Here is a 23,361-nt window from a genome sequence, read left to right as displayed (position 1 = left end):
TGCCATTGAGTCCTATGGGAGGCTTCCAAAATCATGCACTGAAGCTGGAACTTTTAGATTGTACCACAATATTTTCATATGACAATGATACAAAATTTTCGCGCTTTCAGCGCACATCAGAAAATATCGGATTTAAAGGAGAAGGAAAGGATAATAAAGAGTTAATCTCAAGCTGCAGGCATACCTTCAGTTCTCTCAGTAGTGCCCTTAAGTCTGCCCATATTTCTCATGTTCAGATGATCAGAAGCCTCATAGGGAAAAAAAACTCTGAGCTCTGTAAAGAAAGTTCCCATAATGCCTCGCTCCTGCATGGAATCCAAGACCCGTGTACATGCTCAGTTTGTAAGACTATGAGGAAGCTTCCTGCTGATTGGCTCAGATCCATGTTCCTAAGTGGGGGGGGGGGGGGTGAGTTCTTAGCATTCTTGAGGGAGGGGGGAGCAGGAGAGGGGAGAGAGGAGAGAACTGCATGTCTCTGGCAGAGGTAAACAGAGACAACAAATCTTTTGACAGAGGACCCAGTGCAGCGTTTCTGTGAGTGCTTATGGCTGTATTTACAGTACATAGACCTTTCTGATAAAGCTTACTTAGTTTTTACCTTTCTTTCTCCTTTGATACAAATTGATTGTACTTTTAGAAGTCTGAAATTTGGACTTTGTTAAATGGGCCCCATAGTGTAAGAAAAAGGCTAAAACAAACTGTTATTGTACTTATTCTATTGAAAAGCCTGTGAATGTGTTGCCTTTGCAAAGCTCTACCCCTAGGTACAGCTTAATCCAATCTTACCTACTTGTGTATTGTACTAAAACATGGAAATGCACTCCAGCGAACCAGCCAGGCCAATCCTAACCACATGAATCTAATCTGATCTAACCCCATTCTTTTCTACTAAAGTTTAAACAAAACTTGCCCTTCAGATTGATGTGTCCCAGGAATGTCTTTATTAAGTTTGGAGTGATAGAGACTTTCTATTTCTATAGCCAATATATAGTGTTGCAAACCCCCTAAAGTTCCTATACAATTGTATATAGATGTACAAATACATAGTATGGCACTTGGTTTTGATTTGGTTGGTTGGAGGTCCACTGCTTGGTCTGGCAGTAGGGTCAATGGGAAATTATGTCTTTCTTTTACTGATTGTAGACCTGGGATACAGAGATTAAGAACAGTAAAGTAGAATGTACTTGTAGGGGTTTACCAAAAATGGGCCCCTTAGGACGGACACCCCTAGGACAGGGACACTGGGATGGCTGGGTTATTAATAGTTAAAAGGGAGTGTACCTGTAGTTTGGGTTATGGCCACAGGGTGGTGCATAGGCCCATATAAGGGAAGCAGCCATGTGCTGTAGGGTTGTTGTTGGTCAGTCCAGGGACTGCTCCAGTAGTGGAGTGAGTGCCCCGGGCATAGTTCTTAGATAGGAGTTCTATAATAGATCGCTCTAGGAGTGATATGTAGGACAGCCTAGTTTAGAATGGGCGGACATGGCCCCTCCAGGAGTAGTAGCGAGGTTAAGACCTCCCAGCATTACATCGGCTGAAGTGCAGGGAACTAAGTGGCTAGGTAGGTGGAACAGGTCACCGCTAGTCCAGGAGGCCGGATCTGAGGATGCCCAGTGAGAGTACTGGTGTGGGTCCCTGTGGGGTAACGTCCTAGCGTGAGTACCGGGAGAACTCTAAGAGAGAGTGTCTTTGGCGAGAGTACCGGGGAGAGCCCCTAGAGGGGAGCACATGAGCGCGAGTACCATTGGGTAGGCCAACAGGAGAAGGTACTCAATGAGACGTATGGAGATATACCCTGCACTGTATACAATTGATAAGCTGCTCCTGGAGAGGTGTTCGTCCAATAAACCTTTTCATTTACTTTATTCATATTACCGTGTGGTGAGATCTATTAGCCCGGAGGGGCATAACAACCTATGAAGTTCCCAGGGGGTGGAATACAGATCCACACCACCATCCCTGGGTGGAGGCACGCCATTTAGGGGAGAATCCCTTGTAAACCCCCATAGTAAGCGGGGGCTCAGGACTCCTGTAGCGCCAAGTATAGTGCTCCAGTAGGTAGTGCCACAAGAGCATTTAACAAGTGGGCTACATACTAAATAGAAATAAAGTTAAAACACTAGAAACATACAACGTGGGAGAGGTTTGTACTGGTATGCCTAAAGCCAACCTAAATGAAAGCTAAATATCCACAGGAATGTACCACAATAAGGGGTGTATTTGTTAAAATTAGAGACAAACATCACCCATGATGTTGCTCATAGCAGATCTTTGCTTTTATTTTCTAAAGAAGCACCGATATTATCGTACCAAACTAAGGTGATTGGGTGCGATATGTGATCTGTTCATGTATGGTGAGAGATAAGGCAACCAATATAGGTAAAAGCTTTGGCTACTGGTCATCTCGTTGTTAGGGCAGGACTGACAGTTTTGATTGGGCACCAAACATCATAAACCAAACGGCGAAAAATTCACAAAACGCAATTGTCGCGCAATTTTTCGTCCTCCGCGTCTATTTTCTGGAAATGTTTTGGAAAGGCATATTTAAATTGATTTTTTTTTTTTAACTCTTTACCAGTAGTAGGATATATTTATATAAGCAAATACTGAATTTTGGAGTAGATTAAACTCTGAAAAACATTTAATGCGTATTTTCAAAGGAAACTTTTCAAATGATATGGATAGCTTCCAGTGTCTGGACAAACTAGTAGAATAAATAATTAGAGTAATAGATTTTTTTTTTGTCAAAGAGTAGTCCAGTTTTATGGAAAAATACATTGGAATTGATTTTAATTTTATTTTCCCAAAACACAATAAATTATAAAGGTAACTGCAACTGAGAAAACTTTGGGGGTGAATCGGAATATAATATTATATTGGTTTAAATACAAAGAATGTTCTATGGCCTCATTCATAAAATACCGTATTTACTCGAGTATAAGCCGATCCAAATATAAGCCGAGGTACCTAATTTTACCTAAGAAAACTGGAAAAACGTATTGACTCGAGTATAAGCCTAGGGTGGGAAATGCAGCAGCTACTGCTAAGTTTCAATGACCAAAATAAATACCAATAAAATTACATTAATTGAGGCATCAGTGGGGTATATGTTTTTAAATATTTCAAAGAAAAACAGTAAATTAACTCTGTAAGTGGAGAAGAGGGTCAACAAAAACAATATGGTATCAACAATGATACCTTAAGAGTACTACACCCCTTAGCTCAATCAGCAACCCAGCTAAAACACAGAGTTAAAATCATTCAAAACTATATAGATTATACAGAATATAAAGTGCAATGTCTAGTGCAGAATGGGGCAGATGAGGATGCTAGATGGAGGTGAAATGGGAGCGGGCCAGGGCAATGGAGCGTCTTATGGGTGGCCTAATTTGCACACAAAGGACACAGGGTGCTAGTCTGGAGGGACCCATGGCACCCGACTCGAGTATAAGCCGAGGGTGACTTTTTCAGCACATTTGGGGGGGTGAAAAACTAGGCTTATACTCGAGTATATACAGTAAGATGACAAATGGAATCCATAAGATAACAATATTACCCATTGGCCTTTGTACTTTGATCTACAGTAACTTCAAGGGGTCCCTCTGTTGTTTTGGGTCTAGGAGAAATGCATCTTCTGTCGTTACTCTAAAATTGGCCTCAAAGCTGCATTAATAATCTGTTTAAATGGAATTAAGATAGCCGGATAGGGAAGTGGGGGGGGGGGGGGGTTTGAGGGGTTACAAATGAGGCAAAATCTGTCCAGTTTGACCAAAATCTGTGGACCCATAACAGGAGCCAGAGATCAATGGACTGAATGTTTCTTCTGCAATTACAAATAACCCAGTCTCACTGAATGTAGCAACCAGCACAGGGTTTGAAGTAAGTATATTCCAAACCAAGGTAGAACTTCAGGACCCGAAAAAAAAAAGTAGACATCTAGTCTGACAGCATTCAGTCATCTTAACCAAAGGACGGATAATAGTAGAACATTAGTAAAAGGATTGAATGAAATACATTAACAAAAGACTTTAGATAGGAATCAGGGATGTTCCGGTAATGTAACAGTAATACAAGTATCTGTAGTCCCAGCACAAGGGCAAGCAAACAATAAATTCCCATATTCCACTGCAGGTTGTAAAATAAGCCTTTAAGCCTATGCTGTATGCACTGTAATCCCTTTGGCTGAGATTGCTATTTTATGCAGTGACTTCTCTTGTACCTTCTGTTTATTTTGTCATTTCCATATATTACGTTGTGCTTGCTGTATGAAGAAAATTAAAGGAGAAGGAAAGTTTAAATAAAGGGGGGGGGGTAGGGGGTACTAAATGTTAGGCACCCCCCCGCCCCAGTGATTGTAATAGCGTACCTTCTGCAGAAATACCCCGGGCCACAACAGTTTTCTGCTAACAGGAGCATCGGCCCAAATTGTCAAAAGCAGAAACATGCTGCATATAATGGGCTCTTAGATGTACTTTTTATACTGTCTTTATTCAGCAGAACCGAGGATTACAAGGATGCAAGATTATTTGTGGGAAGCACCTGCTCACAGTTTTTGGCTGTGGTACCATATAATGTCAAAATAAGTATATGGAAATGTTAAAAAATTGAATTAGAATCAAAACAAACTTCTCTAAGAATGTCCTTCGGGGGGAAATATTACAGATTATAAATAAGAGAAATGAGAAGACTGATATCATTGATTGCACATTAAGGGCTCTGGCACACGGGGAGATTAGTCGCCCGTGACAAATCTCCCTGTTCGCGGGCGACTAATCTCCCTGAGTTGCCATCCCACCGGCGAACATGTAAGTCGCGAGGCAACTTCGGCGATTTGCCGAAATCACCTGCGCAGCATGTACTATCCCACCGATGACTTACATGTTCGCCAGTGGGATGGTAGTTCGGGGAGATTAGTCGCCCGTGACAAGGGAGATTTGTCGCGGGCGACTAATCTCCCCGTGTGCCAGAGCCCTAAAGGTCCAAACTTTGGTCTGGAAGCCTGGCAATTGCAGATCTGACATCAGTGGGCAAACTATTTGTTAAGGGATCCTCACACTTTGTGTTTCTAGAGAGAGGCATTATAAATACTAATCAGTACGGCTTTATGATGGATAGATCATATCAAACACATTGAATACCTTGATGATGAGATAACTAAGAATGTGGACAATATGTTTGCAGTAGATGTGATCTACTTGGATATTGTCAAAGTGTTTGATACAGTGCCACATAGATGTTTGCTTTTTAAACTTATCTCTGTTGGTAGTAATGCTGTTAGTATTTAACAAAAGGGTCATGTACAGAGGGAGGTTATAAATGGTACATTCTCTACCTGCAGTAGGGTTCTTAGTGAGTGCTGCACAATTCTATATTGGGCCCATTTTTGCTTAATTTGTTTATTGATGGTGTGGGGGGAGAGCATTGTAAATAATGTCATCTGTGTTTACTAATCCTACAAAACAAAGCAGCTCAATTAATTTAATCCAGGATGTTGCTGGGTGGCTATGTGGCAGATGAAAGTCACTGTTGATAAATGTAGGTTATGCATTCAGTATACAAAAATATGCAAGCCATTTATACCCTAAATGGGGTTAAGTAAGACACTGTGGATAATAATTTAACTGTAGCAAGTGTAACTCTCGAGCACAGACTGAAGCCTGCACGTATTATGGCATGATGGAATGCTGATGTGCATGGAGCACTGGTGCCTCCAGTCAGTATAGGATTGTGCATCACAGTTATTGTTAGGCACCCTGGGAGACCGCTGCACCTTCCTACCTTGCAGTGAGTAGGTCCTCTGGGTTCTCTGCACAGTGTTCTAATGCTTCCATGAGTCTGAACACATACTGTATATACTCGAGTATAAGCCTAGTTTTTCAGCACCCAAAATTTGCTGTCACCCTCGGCTTATACTCGAGTCGGGTGCCATGGGTCCCTCCAGACTAGGTTAATACAACCAGCAATTTGCCAGGCAGCCATTTGAAAAAATTGGATGTTTTTAAACCGGACAGGTGGCAACCCAGGCTCTATCTATAGTCTGCCTGAGGAGTAAACCCAATCCTAAAAGTATGGGATCTATTATACAGAAACCAGTTATCCAAAAGCTCTGAAATACGGCAATGCCAATTCCTCATTTTTGAATGATTTGCTTTTTCTTTCTATAATAAAAAATGAACTGTACTTAATGATAACTAAGTCATGTTGACAGAAAAAAATTCACAGTGTGTATCATAATGTTTAATAGTGCTTTGATGCAAAGACTGAAAATGCAAGCACAGTTGCAACAGAAGACAATAGTAACTTTGGAAAGAATAACAGTATGAAACAAGATAAGAGGATAATATTTGTACAGGTAGCTTATGAAAATATAATAAAAGGGCAGCACCACCACAACTGCAGTCCTAAAGTCCCAGAAGGTGTGCACAGTCACAAATATATGAAACTATTTCTTTACAAAAGACAAAGTATGACCATAAGAGTGCACCTCCCCTTCATAGATATCTAAGGTAAAGTTCCCCATTAAAATTTAACTTTTATTCCGCAAGAGAAAAAAGCCATATATTTGTGTGATAATGGACAAAAAGGATAATAATAAAATAAATTATAGTAAAAATAACAGTCAGTACAGGGCTGCCTGGTAAAGGAAATTAAACCCCTGAGGAGAAAAAGCTTCCCTGGAGCTGGAAAAATAGGTGCCCTACTGGGCTGAGATACATACGGATTGCTGGATTCTAAACTAAACTATTTAACTACTGTACCACAGAATGTCACCATACCCAAAGGTGGCTAGAAGGAACTGCCGTCAGTACGTGAATCCAAACCGAACCCGCACATAACCCATCCCGTGACCCAGTACCACGCCCACCAGTAGTGGCAGAAAATAGGTCAAATCTACCCACCATGAAAACACCTCCCAAATGTCCAGTCACTGTATGGGTTATGTGCGGGTTCGGTTTGGTTTTAATTCCACTTACTGACGGCAGTTTCTTCTATTGGATATAGTGACATTCTGTGGTACTGTGGTTAAATAGTTTGGTTTAGAATCCAGCAATCCGTGTGTATCTCAGCCCAGTAGGGCACCTATTTTTCCAGTTCCAGGGAAACATTTTCTCCTCAGGGGTTTGATTCCCTTTCTTTCCTGAAGTCTCATTTATTTATGTTTGTCTTTTTTACCCCCAGACTGGCATCCTACCCAGACTACTGGCAACAGCAGCGTCATCGGAAGTGGTAAGATTTGTTGCCTTTATCTGTCTCATATTCATTATTTCATTTAATTCCCATTAGACGTTCGCAATGGTACTATCATAGAAGCTAGGGTGAAAGAAAAGAAATACAGAACTATTAACTTTTCAATTAGACAGTTGCAAAGTAAAAATAACAATGAATGGAAGTTACGGTTTTGCCGTATTGCCCATAACAGGGCAGAATTGATACAGGCCATTTGTTGTTGGACTAGAAGTTAGGCTGGTTATATATAGGCATTATGGTTGAACGTGATCAACATACGTCTTTTTTCAACCTAAATTACTATATTACTATGTTACTATATTGTGAGGTTGAAGTGGCTAGGTATTTCAGGAAGGAAGATGATCCAATCTAAAGCTGTCCATATACGTTGAGATTTTTAAAGATCTTTTCGTTATTGTGAGACCAAGCTTTTCACAAAACGATACTTTAAAAGTACAATTTGTCCATCAACGAAAATGACTATTTAACGTGATATCGTCTAGTTGAAGCTAGGAAAAGTACCTGTTGGGCACATTTCAATGTAAAAGACTAAAATTTTTAAACCTGTCTGATCAATTTTTTGACCAATCAGTTTTGGATGACAGATCTGTAGATGTACAATCATTTGGTGCACACTAACCTTAAGATAATTTGACGGTTTGGTCAAATTTTAAGTTGATTGTCAAGTAAAAAAAATCCTTACGTGTATGGCCAGCTTAAGGGATAAATCTATAATATAATTCCATGCTATGAGACTTTGGCTGTTGGGTGGGTGCTGAGAATGAAAGGATTACATGTCAGGTAATACTGATATAAGGTCTTGCTCCCTATCTTCTCCTGCTGTTGCCATCTTGCTCTACTAAACCTGATATTTCAAGATATGGGAGGTATACACTGTACTGAACAACTTTATATTTTAGGGCCATGACACACAGGGAGATTAGTCGCCCTGCGACAAATCGCCGTTGTCGCTGGCGACTAATCTCCCCGCAATGCCATCCCACCGGCTAGAATGTGAATCACCAGTGGGATGGCATACGCAGCGCCACGATTTGCCGAAGTTGCCTTGAGAGGAAACTTCGGCGACTTCGGCAAATCGCTGTGCCACCCCACAGGTGATTCACATTCTAGCCGGTGGGATGGCATTGTGGGGAGATTAGTCACCCGCGACAACGGAGATTTGCTCTCCTGCTCCCCCTCCCATAAGAATGCTAAGAACTCCCTCCCCCCTCCCTTAGGAATGTGTGATCTGAGCTATAAGGGCTAGACTGCAAACAGGGAGCTATTTAAAATGGCAGCTGCAATATTAAGCAAAAAGAGAACGCTTTACGGCTTCTTTATTCAGGTATGGCAATGCTTTCTGCAGAATAAATATTTTGTGGTGAATCTATTGGCAGTAAAATGCCAAAATGACTTTCCTTCTGCTTTAATGTAACTTATTAAAGTTAAATTATTCCTATTTTGTGGCTTTTATTTGGGGATGGCTGCTTCCAGCTTCAGCACCATAATGTCCACATGAAGGGAAGTCCCAACGGAATGGGTTTGCAGAGATCTTTGAAGAACATGTAAGAAGTAGAAGGATTGACTGACCTTCACTGAACCCTTACTTCATTCCAAAATAATGCCTTTGGTTTGATTGGGAATGGCAGTTGTTAGCCAGGCCTTATCCCTAGCATTGGTGCCCAACCTCACTAATTAACTTATTGATGAATGGAAGACAATTCCACCATCAATGTTCCAACATCTAGAGGAAACTTTCCAAGGACAGAAGCTGTTATAGCAGAAAAGTTAGGAGCTACTTCATTGTGGTTCGCACAAAGGCAAACACTTCATTCTACATTAATTCTGACCTGAGCACACGGTTCTGAAAAATGCACACACAAGTTTAAAATGTGCGCAGAAAAGAATTATACAGCCCAGAAGGAATCAGAGGGAACATTGCCTGTAAGTAGGGTATATTTATTATGCTGTGTAAAAAGTGGAGTGAAACATTACTGGTGATGAAGTATATAGCAGCCAATAAGATGCTTTGCTTTAGTTTTCTAACTGTTGAAATGTAATTGCTGATTGGTTGCCCTGGGCAACATCACCGGTAATGCTTCACTTCACAGCATGATAAATATACCCCTGCAGAGTTGTGAGGGCTTAGTTACTGTATGTGTGTATGCAGCTCACCTGCCCAGGCACATACATGGCTGCCACAGAAAAGGGCTAGCTTATTTTTAAAGCAAAGAAGTAGCTAAGGAATCCCATTAGCAGCACTAGTGTCCCACCCAACTGGGGGTCATGATGTGCACGCCAATGTCACACACACACATGGTACAGTCACACACACACACGGTACAGTCACACACACACACGGTACAGTCACACACACGGTACAGTCACACACACACACACGTACACACACGGTACAGTCACACACACACACACACAGGGAACAGTCACACACACAGGGAACAGTCACACACTCACACACACACACACACACAGTACAGTGACACACACACACATGGTACAGACACACAGATGGTACAGTCACACACACACACGGTACAGTGACACACACACAGTACAGTGACACACACACACATGGTACAGTGACACACACACACACACACATGGTACAGTCACACACACACACACACACACACAGTACACATGGTACAGTCACACACACACACAGCACACATGGTACAGTCACACACACACACACACACACACACACACACACACACACACACACACACACACAGTACACATGGTACAGTCACACACACACACACACACACACACACACACACACACACACACACTACACATGGTACAGACACACACACACACACACACAGTACACATGGTACAGTCACACACACACACACACACACACACACACACACAGTACACATGGTACAGTCACACACACACACACACACACACACAGTACACATGGTACAGTCACACACACACACACACACACACACACACACACAGTACACATGGTACAGTCACACACACACACACACACACACACACACACAGTACACATGGTACAGTCACACACACACACACACACACACACAGTACACATGGTACAGTCACACACACACACACACACACACACACACACAGTACACATGGTACAGTCACACACACACACACACACACACACACACACACACAGTACACATGGTACAGTCACACACACACACACACACACAGTACACATGGTACAGTCACACACACACACACACACACACAGTACACATGGTACAGTCACACACACACACACACACACACACACACACAGTACACATGGTACAGTCACACACACACACACACACACACACACACACACAGTACACATGGTACAGACACACACACACACACACACAGTACACATGGTACAGTCACACACACACACACACACACACAGTACACATGGTACAGTCACACACACACACACACACAGTACACATGGTACAGTCACACACACACACACAGTACACATGGTACAGTCACACACACACACACACACACACACACACACACAGTACACATGGTACAGTCACACACACACACACACACACACACACACACACACACACACACACACACACACAGTACACATGGTACAGTCACACACACACACACACACACACACACACACACACACACAGTACACATGGTACAGTCACACACACACACACACACACACACACAGTACACATGGTACAGTCACACACACACACACACACACACACACACAGTACACATGGTACAGTCACACACACACACACACACACACACACACACACACACACACAGTACACATGGTACAGTCACACACACACACACACACACACACACAGTACACATGGTACAGTCACACACACACACACACACACACACACACACACACACAGTACACATGGTACAGTCACACACACACACACACACACACACACACACACACACAGTACACATGGTACAGTCACACACACACACACACACACACACACACACACACACAGTACACATGGTACAGTCACACACACACACACACACACAGTACACATGGTACAGTCACACACACACACACACACACACGGTACACACGGTACAGTGACACACAGTGACACACAGTCACCCTCCCTCCATCGAGCTGCCCCTCCCCTCCGTGCCGCCAGCCCGCCGCACACACACACTCGGCTCCACTCGCTCCTCTCCAGCCACCTGAGCTGCACTACAGAGCGGGGGAACCTGCCCAAAGAGCCGAGCACCACACGGGGCGCCACTTCTCCTCCGGCACCTCCTCAGCCACTGGCGGCCCCCCTGCCCCGGCAACCGCTGCTCCCGTTTCAAGAAGGATGGCGAGCTGTGAGCTCCCAGAAGATGCCCTCCTGTCCGCCCTCCTCTCCGGTCACTCCTCCTGCAACCAGGTACGGCACTTACTACTCCCTTACTGTGTGTAGTTGGCTAAGTTACTCTCCTGTCTCTCAGTTAGTGCCCAGGGTTACTGTGTGGCCCCACGGCATGCAGGGGGCTCCCAGGCGGCACTAGGGTGCCTGCACCCACTGGGTACCACTCCCAGGCAACTGAGGGTCCTGCCATTACCTGTCAGATCTCTGGGTGTTTGACTTGGGATTGTGTGCTGCAGGGGTTCTTTTTGGTGTTGGGTTTGGGGCAAACAACAAGTCAGTAACTATGTTGGCACCTTAATGTAGTTTCATTGATCAGTCATTCATTGTATATGGCTTAGCTCAGCTTCTCGCTGGGATATAATGGGGCATCAGCTCTGACAGCAGCTGGCACCACTCTGGGCTATTCTATTTCTATGGTACTTTTTTCCCTTACACTAAAGTTTTAAAGGTCCTTGGAGTTGTGTTTGTCATTCAAAGTGTTAAGTGCCTATGCTGATTGGCAGATGAGTGCCCCCCAGCTGTGTATTGCGGGGGTACCGTTGGGATAACTGCAGACAATGGGGTGTGACCTTGGGTTTGTTGGTGGCAATAGGCTGCCCAGTGTATTGGCTGCATGTCTTTAACCCCTTTGGCCACAGAGAAGTTGCAATAGGATGTTCTGCTGTATCTGTTCTGTGTATGTGAAACTTATTATAACCATTCTCTTTCCCAGCATGATGTGATGCAATGTTACATGGTGTCACTTATGTGCATATGCTCATACTAATGTACTGTTGGGGTGCCCTGTCCCTTTAAGGCAGCAAGGTATCCCGTGGAACTGTAATGCTGCTTTCTGGATGCGCACTGACTTCTTTATGCAGGTGAAAAGCCTCATTCCTGGGGGAAACCAATGTCACATGTATGTAAATAATATAGGCACTGTAATGAGTACAGACACCTAAAGATGCATTCACTACAGCGACTGTCTGCCTTCCAGCACATACACCCGGCCATGCTGCCTACTCCCTGCCTTATAATATGAGCTATTTTATTGCAGCACAGACATCAGGACACCCACACAGTAATTTGCCCTTGCTACATCACCGTCAGGGACAGGGGCACTCACTACAAATCTAGATTGAGCAGAATCCGCCCCTTTGGAAATGGGGGGCCAACTTGCTCCAGCTGCTGCTCATAGTCCTGGCACGTTGGCATGCTGGGCAGCATTGTACCCCCCTTACACACTTTCACTGAGATGATGATGAAGGGGCGGAAATATTCCCATGTGCCCGCTGCCAATTGTTCTGTTTGTGCCTCATTCACCCTCTCTGCATTCTGGCAGTAAAGGGGTTAAAAGGCTCGCTTGCCACTCATAATAGAGGGGGGCACAGGCTTCTGCGTGACTGAGATCACGGGTGACTGCGGGTCTTCGGAGACGTGACCACAAGTGCTTTGCAACTAATACCCTGGATGATATCACGGAACAGCGTACGGCAGCTCAACCTGAAGACAAATCCAATTTGTTTTCCACTGCGAGCGCCTCCTTTTTTTTTTTTTTTCCGGAGCGGCCTGCAGCATAGTTTAAATTTATCGATAAGCCATTTATAGTTCCCATCCAGAGTTATTTAGGGAGCACGTTCCTTGTCGGGTGATAATAACCCTCGGGGAAAGGTTGCGTTGTGTGACAGCTGGAACGGCCCAGATCACAAGATAAGTTGTGCCCAGATTTCCCCAGTACAGGGGTTACTGGAATTCTGCACACGTGTATATTACAGCATTTCCCCTTTAATAGTGCCCACAGATTAAATCTACAGTCCTCATGGCTAATTAGGAATTCATTCAGATGGGATCTGTATCACTGCCTTGAAACCCATTCAGTCTGCAGCATACATTAAGGTGGTTTGCTTATATGCCTTGCAGAGTGTGGGCTTAATAGGTGCCCTGTTATAAAAAAAAAAAAAAGAAGAGGCAATTTCAGTCAGGGCAACCAATATATAATGACAATAAAGCGGTTTAATGAAAGCAACAGACCTTTAGTTGTCAGAGAATGCTGGGAGTTGTAGTGCAACAACTGGTGACCCTTTGAGTTGCAGTTGGGGGACTATGAGAGTCATGTGAGTTCTAATTTAAAGGGGACCTGTCACCCTAAGAAATAATTCCAAATCCTTTTGAATCAGGTTAGTAGAGCAAAATAAACTTTACTTACACTATTTCAATTATTGAATTTATTTTCCCTTCTGTCTTGGAATTAGTAGTCACAGCCAGCAGGCCGGTGCCATTTTGTGTGCACTGTTATTAAGGCAAACTTTGTATCACCCCAAAATCTTATGCATTTGTCATCTAGGTGATGTATAGGAAGTGCTGAATGGAAAGTTAAAGCAATTGTTATTAAAAATCTGAGCTGTCAATCATATATTGCCTGCCCCGCCTCTATGCCGCAGGCATAGAGGCGGGGCAGGCAATATATGATTGACAGCTCAGATTTTTAAATACAATTATAACTGGTATAGATTATTTAATTAAAAAAGAATTTGGGTATTATTTGGGTATTAATTTGGTATACCACTTTATGTGTGGGTAACAGGTCCCCTTCAATAATGGCTAGGACATTGAAGCGCCAACAGGGAGGAATACCGTCAGGTAGTGAGAGGGCTGAACAGACCAATTCGCTGGCTGCAAAAGGGGTGGGACTTGTGGGGGGTAATGTGCAACCTGAACCTACTGTGCCATCATCGCCCGCATCCAACCTGCCCGTTAGTGAGGAGGGGGCAGAGTGGAGCAGGCACGTGTATATAAATGAAGGATGGCAGCCGGCCAGAGGGCTGGGGACACTGATATTGTGGATTGTGGGCAAAGTCAGGCCTGTGACCCACTGTAAAGTGTTTGCTGTCCTGAAACCTGTGGGACCTGCAGATTTTGGGTGGCTGCCAGTATTACCATGGCATAACAGGGGAGAATTGGGTGCACGGTCAGATACGCTTTATAGATGAGCATATTTTAAACTTGGGGTCCCATTTTACTTAGCTTGCAAGCCTCATTGCCCAGCATGCTTTGGCAGTCAGGGGGCGACTGTAGGCCCTGCTGTTAACTAAGGATCAGGGGCCCCCCATGACTCCTGGCTGGGGCTTCCAGCCCTCTATGTTTAGCCCAGTCCCTATAAAAGCCTCAGGAAGCCGGAGTGAAATAATGCCGCTATTGAGCCCAGGTGCTTTTTTGAGATAAACACATCTCTAGCCATCTTGCCTGGAAAGCTATTGTACAATAAAAATGCCTCGTAAACATAATATGTTCCCATCTGAGAAAAAACAGCTGCAGATCTGGGGCAAGAAAGGGCATTTCTGCAATGGGAACTTGCCATGGAGAAGAAAGATAAATCCAGCACTTTGGCTGGCCTAGTTTTGCAGTGCGGGTAGGGTATCTTACTTTTCTTTTGTATCGTTAATGGAAAATATAGAGTCAGAGGCAAAAAACCCCACTTCTTGCCCCCTCCCGGCAGTTTAAAAGTCTGTGTTTTCTGTAGTTAAGCCGCTGTATAAAATATACGTTTTTAATATAGGTATGGGATCTATATCTGCTCTGAATGATGGGAAGCCCATCTCCCATAGAGTCAATTTTAAGCAAATAATTTTTATTATTTAAAAATGATTCCCATTTTCTCTGCAATAATAAAAAAGTACCTTGTACTTCATGGTAACTAAGCTGTACAGATCCATATTGGTGGCAAAACAATCCTATTGGGTTTTTATTGTTTAAATCAGTATCAGACTAGGCCAGGGAAAAAACCTGTTGGACCCCAGCACCCTAGACCTGGTCCCTGTTGGAAACTATTGGTGCTCCGCCCTGACCTCCCCCAAATTGTGGGCGCAATGGAGATGGTATGTGCAAGGGGAGGGTCGGTAGGTTGCGGTGTCAGCTCACGATTTAGGCGGGGGGCCCTGTGCCTAGGGCACCTGTGGATTTAGCCGCAAATTAGCAGTGAAGCAGTAGAGCAGGTGTACCCCAGCCCTAGGTGATTAGTGCATGGGGAAAGGAAGGTTAGGCTGGTTACAGATATAAATCAGTCACTGCCTGCCCGTTAAATGGGCAGCACTGCTGGATTCATGATATTGTGTTGACAAGTCACTCCAGACTGAACAAATGGCAGGTAATAGAACAAGCCACACGAGAGGCTGAAAGAGCTTAAACCAGTAGATGGGGAGCAAGCCATTCTCCCAGTTCCTCTGAATAGTAAATGGCATGGAAATTTTTAGTCACCTACCCACCTCCCTGCACCCCCCCAGACCCCCCAGTCCAGGCCCTGGGCCTCCCTGCATGGCCTGCTTCCTCTATAGTTACTATACAGGAAGTTATAGCCACTGCATACAACTATGGGTTCCGAGTGCCTAGATAGATTTCTGATGGGCATATGGTCAACAACAGACTGGGGACCTATAGACTAGACTATACTGAAACAAGCATGTTGCACGTGATGAACCTGAAGATATTAGGCATGCTGTGGGCATAAAATTGTCTTTAGAAGGCCCTAAGCTATATGACAGCCCTAAAAAAACTGGGGTATTAAAAATACAGCTAAACAGACTGACTATGTTCCAAAAGGCTTACACTTTAACATGACTTTTATTGGGCCCTACGCCTCCTAACGAAGTTCTCTGTTTGACTCTGCGCTGTCGTTTATGCTCATCAGCTATTTTATGGATAATTTGTGCTCAATTTTCCAAACAAACAGGATTACTTGGCAACAATATTATACGAATAAATCTTCATAGAGAACATATTTTCTGTCAGTGGGAGATATACAGTTCTTAATGGGCTTCCCTAGCAAATGTATGCAAGGCACAGAGAGCAGCAAGGGAGCCCTTCTCCTGTTGTACGTGAGTGCAGCCAGCCCCTGCTACCTATCTGTTATGCAATAACTTACCTGGGGCTTGGAGGCAGCGGGGGCAGCTATTAAATTAGCAGATCATTGCAATAGAATCAAATGGAATTCATGCTCCATTGCCCCACTGCTATTACAGCATAAGCTACGGTGTGATGTAGCGCAAGCATCACAAGGAAACAGCGAGGGGCATCCCTTTATGTAATAAACAGAACCTATATATAATCCTTAATATAGATATTTACAGTGTAGTTCACAAGTCATGTACAACCTGCATACACAAATGGTGTTTCTGATGTCATCAGTTCTTAGTGATGTCACAACTATCACATGACACTTGTGTTTTATAAGACGTAACATACACCAGTTGTAAAATATAGAAATATTAGGTCATTTTGTGTAAATGTACTTGACCTGAGGGCTTGTGCCTTTATATGATCAGGAATGAGATGCCTGTTATCCAGAATGCTCGGAACCTGGGGTTTTCTGGATAAGGGATCTCCACTGTCTGCTAAAAATCATTTAAATTATTAATAAACCCTAATAGGCTTGTTTTGCCTCCAATAATGATTAATTATATCTTAGTTGGGATCAAGTACAGGTACTGTTTTATTATTACAGAGAAAAGGGAATCATTTAACCATTAAATAAACCCAATAGGGCTGTTCTGCCCCCAATAAGGGGTAATTATATCTTAGTTGGGATCAAGTACAGGTACTGTTTTATTATTACAGAGAAAAGGGAATCATTTAACCATTAAATAAACCCAATAGGGCTGTTCTGCCCCCAATAAGGGGTAATTATATCTTAGTTGGGATCAAGTACAGGTACTGTTTCATTATTACAGAGAAAAGGGAATCATTTAACCATTAAATAAACCCAATAGGACTGTTCTGCCCCCAATAAGGGGTAATTATTTCTTAGTTGGGATCAAGTACAGGTACTGTTTTATTATTACAGAGAAAAGGGAATCATTTAACCATTAAATAAACCCAATAGGACCCAATAGGACTGTTCTGCCCCCAATAAGGGGTAATTATATCTTAGTTGGGATCAAGTACAAGGTACTGTTTTATTATTACAGAGAAAAGGGAATCATTTAACCATTAAATAAACCCAATAGGACTGTTCTGCCCCCAATAAGGGGTAATTATATCTTAGTTGGGATCAAGTACAAGGTACTGTTTCATTATTACAGAGAAAAGGGAATCATTTAACCATGAAATAAACCCAATAGGGCTGTTCTGCCCCCAATAAGGGGTAATTACAGTGGTGTGAAAAACTATTTGCCCCCTTCCTGATTTCTTATTCTTTTGCATGTTTGTCACACTTAAATGTTTCTGATCATCAAAAACCGTTAACTATTAGTCAAAGATAACATAATTGAACACAAAATGCAGTTTTTAAATGAAGGTTTACGTTATTAAGGGAGAAAAAAAACTCCAAATCTACATGGCCCTGTGTGAAAAAGTGATTACCCCCCTTGTTAAAAAATAACTTAACTGTGGTTTATCACACCTGAGTTCAATTTCTGTAGTCACCCCCAGGCCTGATTACTGCCACACCTGTTTCAATCAAGAAATCACTTAAATAGGAGCTACCTGACACAGAGAAGTAGACCAAAAGCACCTCAAAAGCTAGACATCATGCCAAGATCCAAAGAAATTCAGGAACAAATGAGAACAAAAGTAATTGAGATCTATCAGTCTGGTAAAGGTTATAAAGCCATTTCTAAAGCTTTGGGACTCCAGCGAACCACAGTGAGAGCCATTATCCACAAATGGCAAAAACATGGAACAGTGGTGAACCTTCCCAGGAGTGGCCGGCCGACCAAAATTACCCCAAGAGCGCAGAGACAACTCATCCGAGAGGCCACAAAAGACCCCAGGACAACATCTAAAGAACTGCAGGCCTCACTTGCCTCAATTAAGGTCAGTGTTCACGACTCCACCATAAGAAAGAGACTGGGCAAAAACGGCCTGCATGGCAGATTTCCAAGGCGCAAACCACTTTTAAGCAAAAAGAACATTAAGGCTCGTCTCAATTTTGCTAAAAAACATCTCAATGATTGGGAAAATACCTTGTGGACCGACGAGACAAAAGTTGAACTTTTTGGAAGGTGCGTGTCCCGTTACATCTGGCGTAAAAGTAACACAGCATTTCAGAAAAAGAACATCATACCAACAGTAAAATATGGTGGTGGTAGTGTGATGGTCTGGGGTTGTTTTGCTGGTTCAGGACCTGGAAGGCTTGCTGTGATAGATGGAACCATGAATTCTACTGTCTACCAAAAAATCCTGAAGGAGAATGTCCGGCCATCTGTTCGTCAACTCAAGCTGAAGCGATCTTGGGTGCTGCAGCAGGACAATGACCCAAAACACACCAGCAAATCCACCTCTGAATGGCTGAAGAAAAACAAAATGAAGACTTTGGAGTGGCCTAGTCAAAGTCCTGACCTGAATCTTATTGAGATGTTGTGGCATGACCTTAAAAAGGCGGTTCATGCTAGAAAACCCTCAAATAAAGCTGAATTACAACAATTCTGCAAAGATGAGTGGGCAAAAATTCCTCCAGAGCGCTGTAAAAGACTCATTGCAAGTTATCGCAAACGCTTGATTGCAGTTATTGCTGCTAAGGGTGGCCCAACCAGTTATTAGGTTCAGGGGGCAATTACTTTTTCACACAGGGCCATGTAGGTTTGGATTTTTTTTCTCCCTAAATGATAAAAACCCTCATTTAAAAACTGCATTTTGTGTTTACTTGTGTTATCTTTGACTAATAGTTAAATGTGTTTGATGATCAGAAACATTTTGTGTGACAAACATGCAAAAGAATAAGAAATCAGGAAGGGGGCAAATAGTTTTTCACACCACTGTATATCTTAGTTGGGATCAAGTACAGGTACTGTTTTATTATTACAGAGAAAAGGGAATCATTTAACCATTAAATAAACCCAATAGGGCTGTTCTGCCCCCAATAAGGGGTAATTATATCTTAGTTGGGATCAAGTACAGGTACTGTTTTATTATTACAGAGAAAAGGGAATCATTTAACCATTAAATAAACCCAATAGGGCTGTTCTGCCCCCAATAAGGGGTAATTATATCTTAGTTGGGATCAAGTACAAGGTTCTGTTTTATTATTACAGAGAAAAAGGAAATCATTTTTAAAAATTAGAATTAGTTCCTTATAATGGAGTCTATGGGAGATGGTCTTTCCGTAATTTGGAACTTTCAGTATAATGGGTTTCGGGATAAAGGATCCAATACCTGTACTATCTATATGTTTTACTGTAGGAGGGACATAAAGATAAATGATGACTAGTGGTCATCAGTTATAATTGTTGCCCAATCATGTCTCATGACCAAAATTATGTACAACCCCCGCCCCCAATTGTTAATTGAAAACATTTAATTAATGTATCTAGCAAAGTTGCTAAGAATGGAATTTTGTTTTCATTTTGCAAAATGTTATTTTTGGTTTGCATCCCCTTTAATTTCAGGGTCAACTGTTGGTCAAAAAGTTCCCTAGTATGTACATCACTACTATATTGCATGGTCACATGACTGCAGGCAGTTTTCTGTGACTGTCGTGTACTGTTCCATTCAGGAGAGGCCAGAGCATGACGGGGTTAATAAGTCTCAACGTTGGCGGTAACAAGCTGTTCTGATCTCATGGAAAACGGCCTGTGTGTGGCGGACACTGAAACCCCCAATCTGCCAGTTTAATGTTACGCCACACTGGGAGAGAAGGGACAGCGTGATAATATGGGGAGAGTTTTGCAGGCGCAGAGACCTCACAGTGGGTTGGGAGTGTTCAAACAATGCTTGGATCTGCAACAATTTCTTCTGGTTCTGCCGAGCCAAGGGAACGTCAATAAACTCTAAACTGTGAGGCCTAAGTGCTGAAAATAAAGAATGTTTATCAGCCGCCGCTGCCTGCTATATGTGTTCTTTTTGATAAACCTTGATTTGTGTCTCGTCTGGTGAAATAATGTATTTTTATATTGTCATCAAAGCGCTGCAGGGCAGATTCCTGGGATACCGGAATAGTCACTAAATGCGTTTGTCACCGTAATCATCTGAGTAAGTGCAGTTGGCGAGGGACTGGAGGTGGCACCAGGAGAGGAAATGTGGCAGCACTAAATATGATTTGTCACAAATAACAATGAAAGGACTGGCTGATAGCTGGCATTTAGAAAAGCACGCTCTGGGCGGCTTTGCACAAGGAAAACCGTATGAATGAAAGCTGTATAATCAAATGTAAAGGAATGATTCATGCCTGTAGTTCTGTACTGTATTCCTGTGTAGGAAAAGGTGGGGGAGCCCCTATTTGGAAGCCTCAGATAAGAGTTTTTTCCCCGGAATTCATAGCACTATGCATTCATCTCTGAGTGTAGTGCTAACCAATTAGGCAAGAGAGTAATACTACAGAATCTGCCTTCATATCTAGGCCAGAAAGTAGTAGGAATGGGATGGAACCACCGGCTTCCAGGGGAAGGTGGCAACCCTACTCAGGATTATTTCAGTTCAGCCAAATCTACTCTAATATCATGTGTCTAACAGAAAAAATCTGCCTGACTGCTCTCTGAGCTCTCTGAGCTGTACTTGTTACTGAAATATTGGGATATATTTAACTGTTTTTTTAGTGTAGGTAGGTTATCAGCAATACAGGTGCAAATCAGAGGGTATAGGTAACAGGACTGTTACTATGGGTGTCTGGGTGATGGGGGGGAAATAGAGCTTTTTTGTTGGCACAATAAATACTTTCTACACAGAATCGGAGTGCTGCAGCGAGTTTATCCGGGGGGGGGAAGTGTGACACCTAGGGAGTACTTGTGAGTTGACATGTCTTCTTTAAACTTCCAGCAACAGCAGAAAAATAATTTAATATGGACAGGATAGAAATAGAATATGGCAAGCCAAATTACTCATTTTTATTATTGATGTAAGTGGTCCTTTAATGCCCTGGTCCACTGAACATGGCAATTTTAAGTGCAAGGTTGGCATACTTTTATTGGTTTGGACAGAGTGACTGGGAGCCTGTAGGATCACAGGATGATTTGTTGAAACTGAACCCCCCAAAGACTGAACTTACCAAACTGTCTGACTAAATATGTACATGCATGGCTCATTCGTTGTTCCAGTGAGATGGGCATACTGACAGCTCAGTAATTATAATTGTTGGCACCCCTTGCTAGCCACTTAGCTAGCCTGTTCCTGAATCCTACTATTGAATACTCCAGTGCTACTGTTCCTATTAAAGGGATTTTGTCATTACTTTATTACTAAATCACACTGTGTACATTGCAGATCATTAATTCTACCATTTAAAATACTATACTTGAAACAATACATTTATTTTTTAGCTGTAATATTGGTGTGTAGACAACTATTGTGCCTATTGACTCAGACTATTGAGTCTGAGCTTTCGAAAAGAGCCTGCACCTCACAATAGAACTGCTTTATGATAAGCTATTGTTTCTCCTAGTCACTGTAACTGGAGTCATGACTTGGACTGAGTGCTATCCTAATATCTACCACTAGGTGGGAGCATTTTTAGCTATGTAAGCTTCAGGGAACTGCTACTTTCCTACCTTCTCATTGTTCTGCTGATTGGGTGCTGGGAAAAGGGAGGTAATATCACTCCAACTTGCAGCGCAGCAGTAAAGAGTGACTGAGGTTATCTGAGGACAAGTCACATGACTGGGAGCACCTGGGAAAGTAAGAATATGTCTTGCTGTTAGCCTCCGCTCACTGAATGCCCACTTGCCACTTTCACCCTCTACTGAACAAAAGTCAGTTTCAAATTGTTTATTGCCCCTTTTATATAATTAGATATGGTGACTGAATCTTAGGAAAACCATTCCACACCTTAACTTTGTTAGTGAAACCACCAATTTCTCTTCTATTTGAATATTTGGATTACATTTTATTTCTGAATGGCATCCTTTAAAAGAATTTGAAACTGTTTCAAAATTTGCTATTTTTTGTGTTCTTTGTGGGTCTGTTTCATAATCACATTTTCTCCAACTGTAACAGAAAATGTAGTAAAGCAGGGAGCCTTTCCAACGTGACATGTACTACAATAAGCAGCCCATATACACATTCCTGTGCATTGTTCTTACCAACATACATGTACATAAATACCAGGGTAAGATATCCAGGAAGCAATCTCAGCCTAGTACAGGTACAGAGTAGATGAGGAGCAGGGCATATGAACTCTGCTGTGACTGATTTATGGTGGCTGCCATTGTCCTTGAACTTAACTCCATGCCTACAACATGTTCATCCATCATCCACTCTTCTATGTACATCATTAGATACCTTCTACCATAGAAATTCATAAACACACACATATATATATATATATAATAAGACAATATATATTTTCTAGAACAATATATATATATATATAGACTAAGAGCACTGGAAGGGGGATCTTTAGTTTTATGGTTCTTGGTCCTAGATAGTAGAGAAATAATAAATGGATTTAATTGAAGGTGTTAAAGGAAAACTACACCCCCAGAATCAATACTTAACCAACAGATAGTTTATATTATATTAACTGGCCTATTAATGTATCTTACCAAAGTGATATGTATATTTAAATATTGCCCTTTTACATCTTTTCCCTAGTGATGGGCTGTGTGCTCCATCGAGATCAGCTGGCAGGAAATAATGCAGCTCTAACTGTAACAGGAAGTAGTGTGGGAGCAAAAGGCAGAACTCTGCCCATTAATTGGCTGATGTAACCTAACATGTATGTGTGCCGTGGTTTGTTTGTGTGCACCATCAATTTTTATCCCCAGGGGAGACCCATAGTACTTAAATGGCAGTTTTCTATTTAGGATTA

General features: G+C 42.5%; 1 protein-coding gene across 1 annotated transcript in view; it reads left to right on the top strand.

The window, feature by feature from the left end:
• The first annotated feature begins 5,171 nt into the window (after window positions 1-5,171).
• LOC116411744 overlaps window positions 5,172-23,361 on the top strand; it is a 58,649-nt gene continuing 40,459 nt past the window's right edge. Inside the window, exons 1-4 of the mRNA XM_031904585.1 lie at window positions 5,172-5,273; window positions 6,245-6,416; window positions 7,180-7,227; window positions 11,393-11,669. Of these exons, the coding sequence (XP_031760445.1) occupies window positions 5,172-5,273; window positions 6,245-6,416; window positions 7,180-7,227; window positions 11,393-11,669 (599 nt within the window). The remainder of the gene's footprint in view (window positions 5,274-6,244; window positions 6,417-7,179; window positions 7,228-11,392; window positions 11,670-23,361) is intronic.

The sequence above is a fragment of the Xenopus tropicalis genome, chromosome 1 (assembly GCF_000004195.4).
Source record: "Xenopus tropicalis strain Nigerian chromosome 1, UCB_Xtro_10.0, whole genome shotgun sequence".
NCBI classification, from domain to species: Eukaryota; Metazoa; Chordata; class Amphibia; order Anura; family Pipidae; genus Xenopus; species Xenopus tropicalis.
The sequence above is the reverse complement of the archived record's forward strand: the minus strand, read 5'-3'. Positions and strand labels throughout refer to the sequence as shown.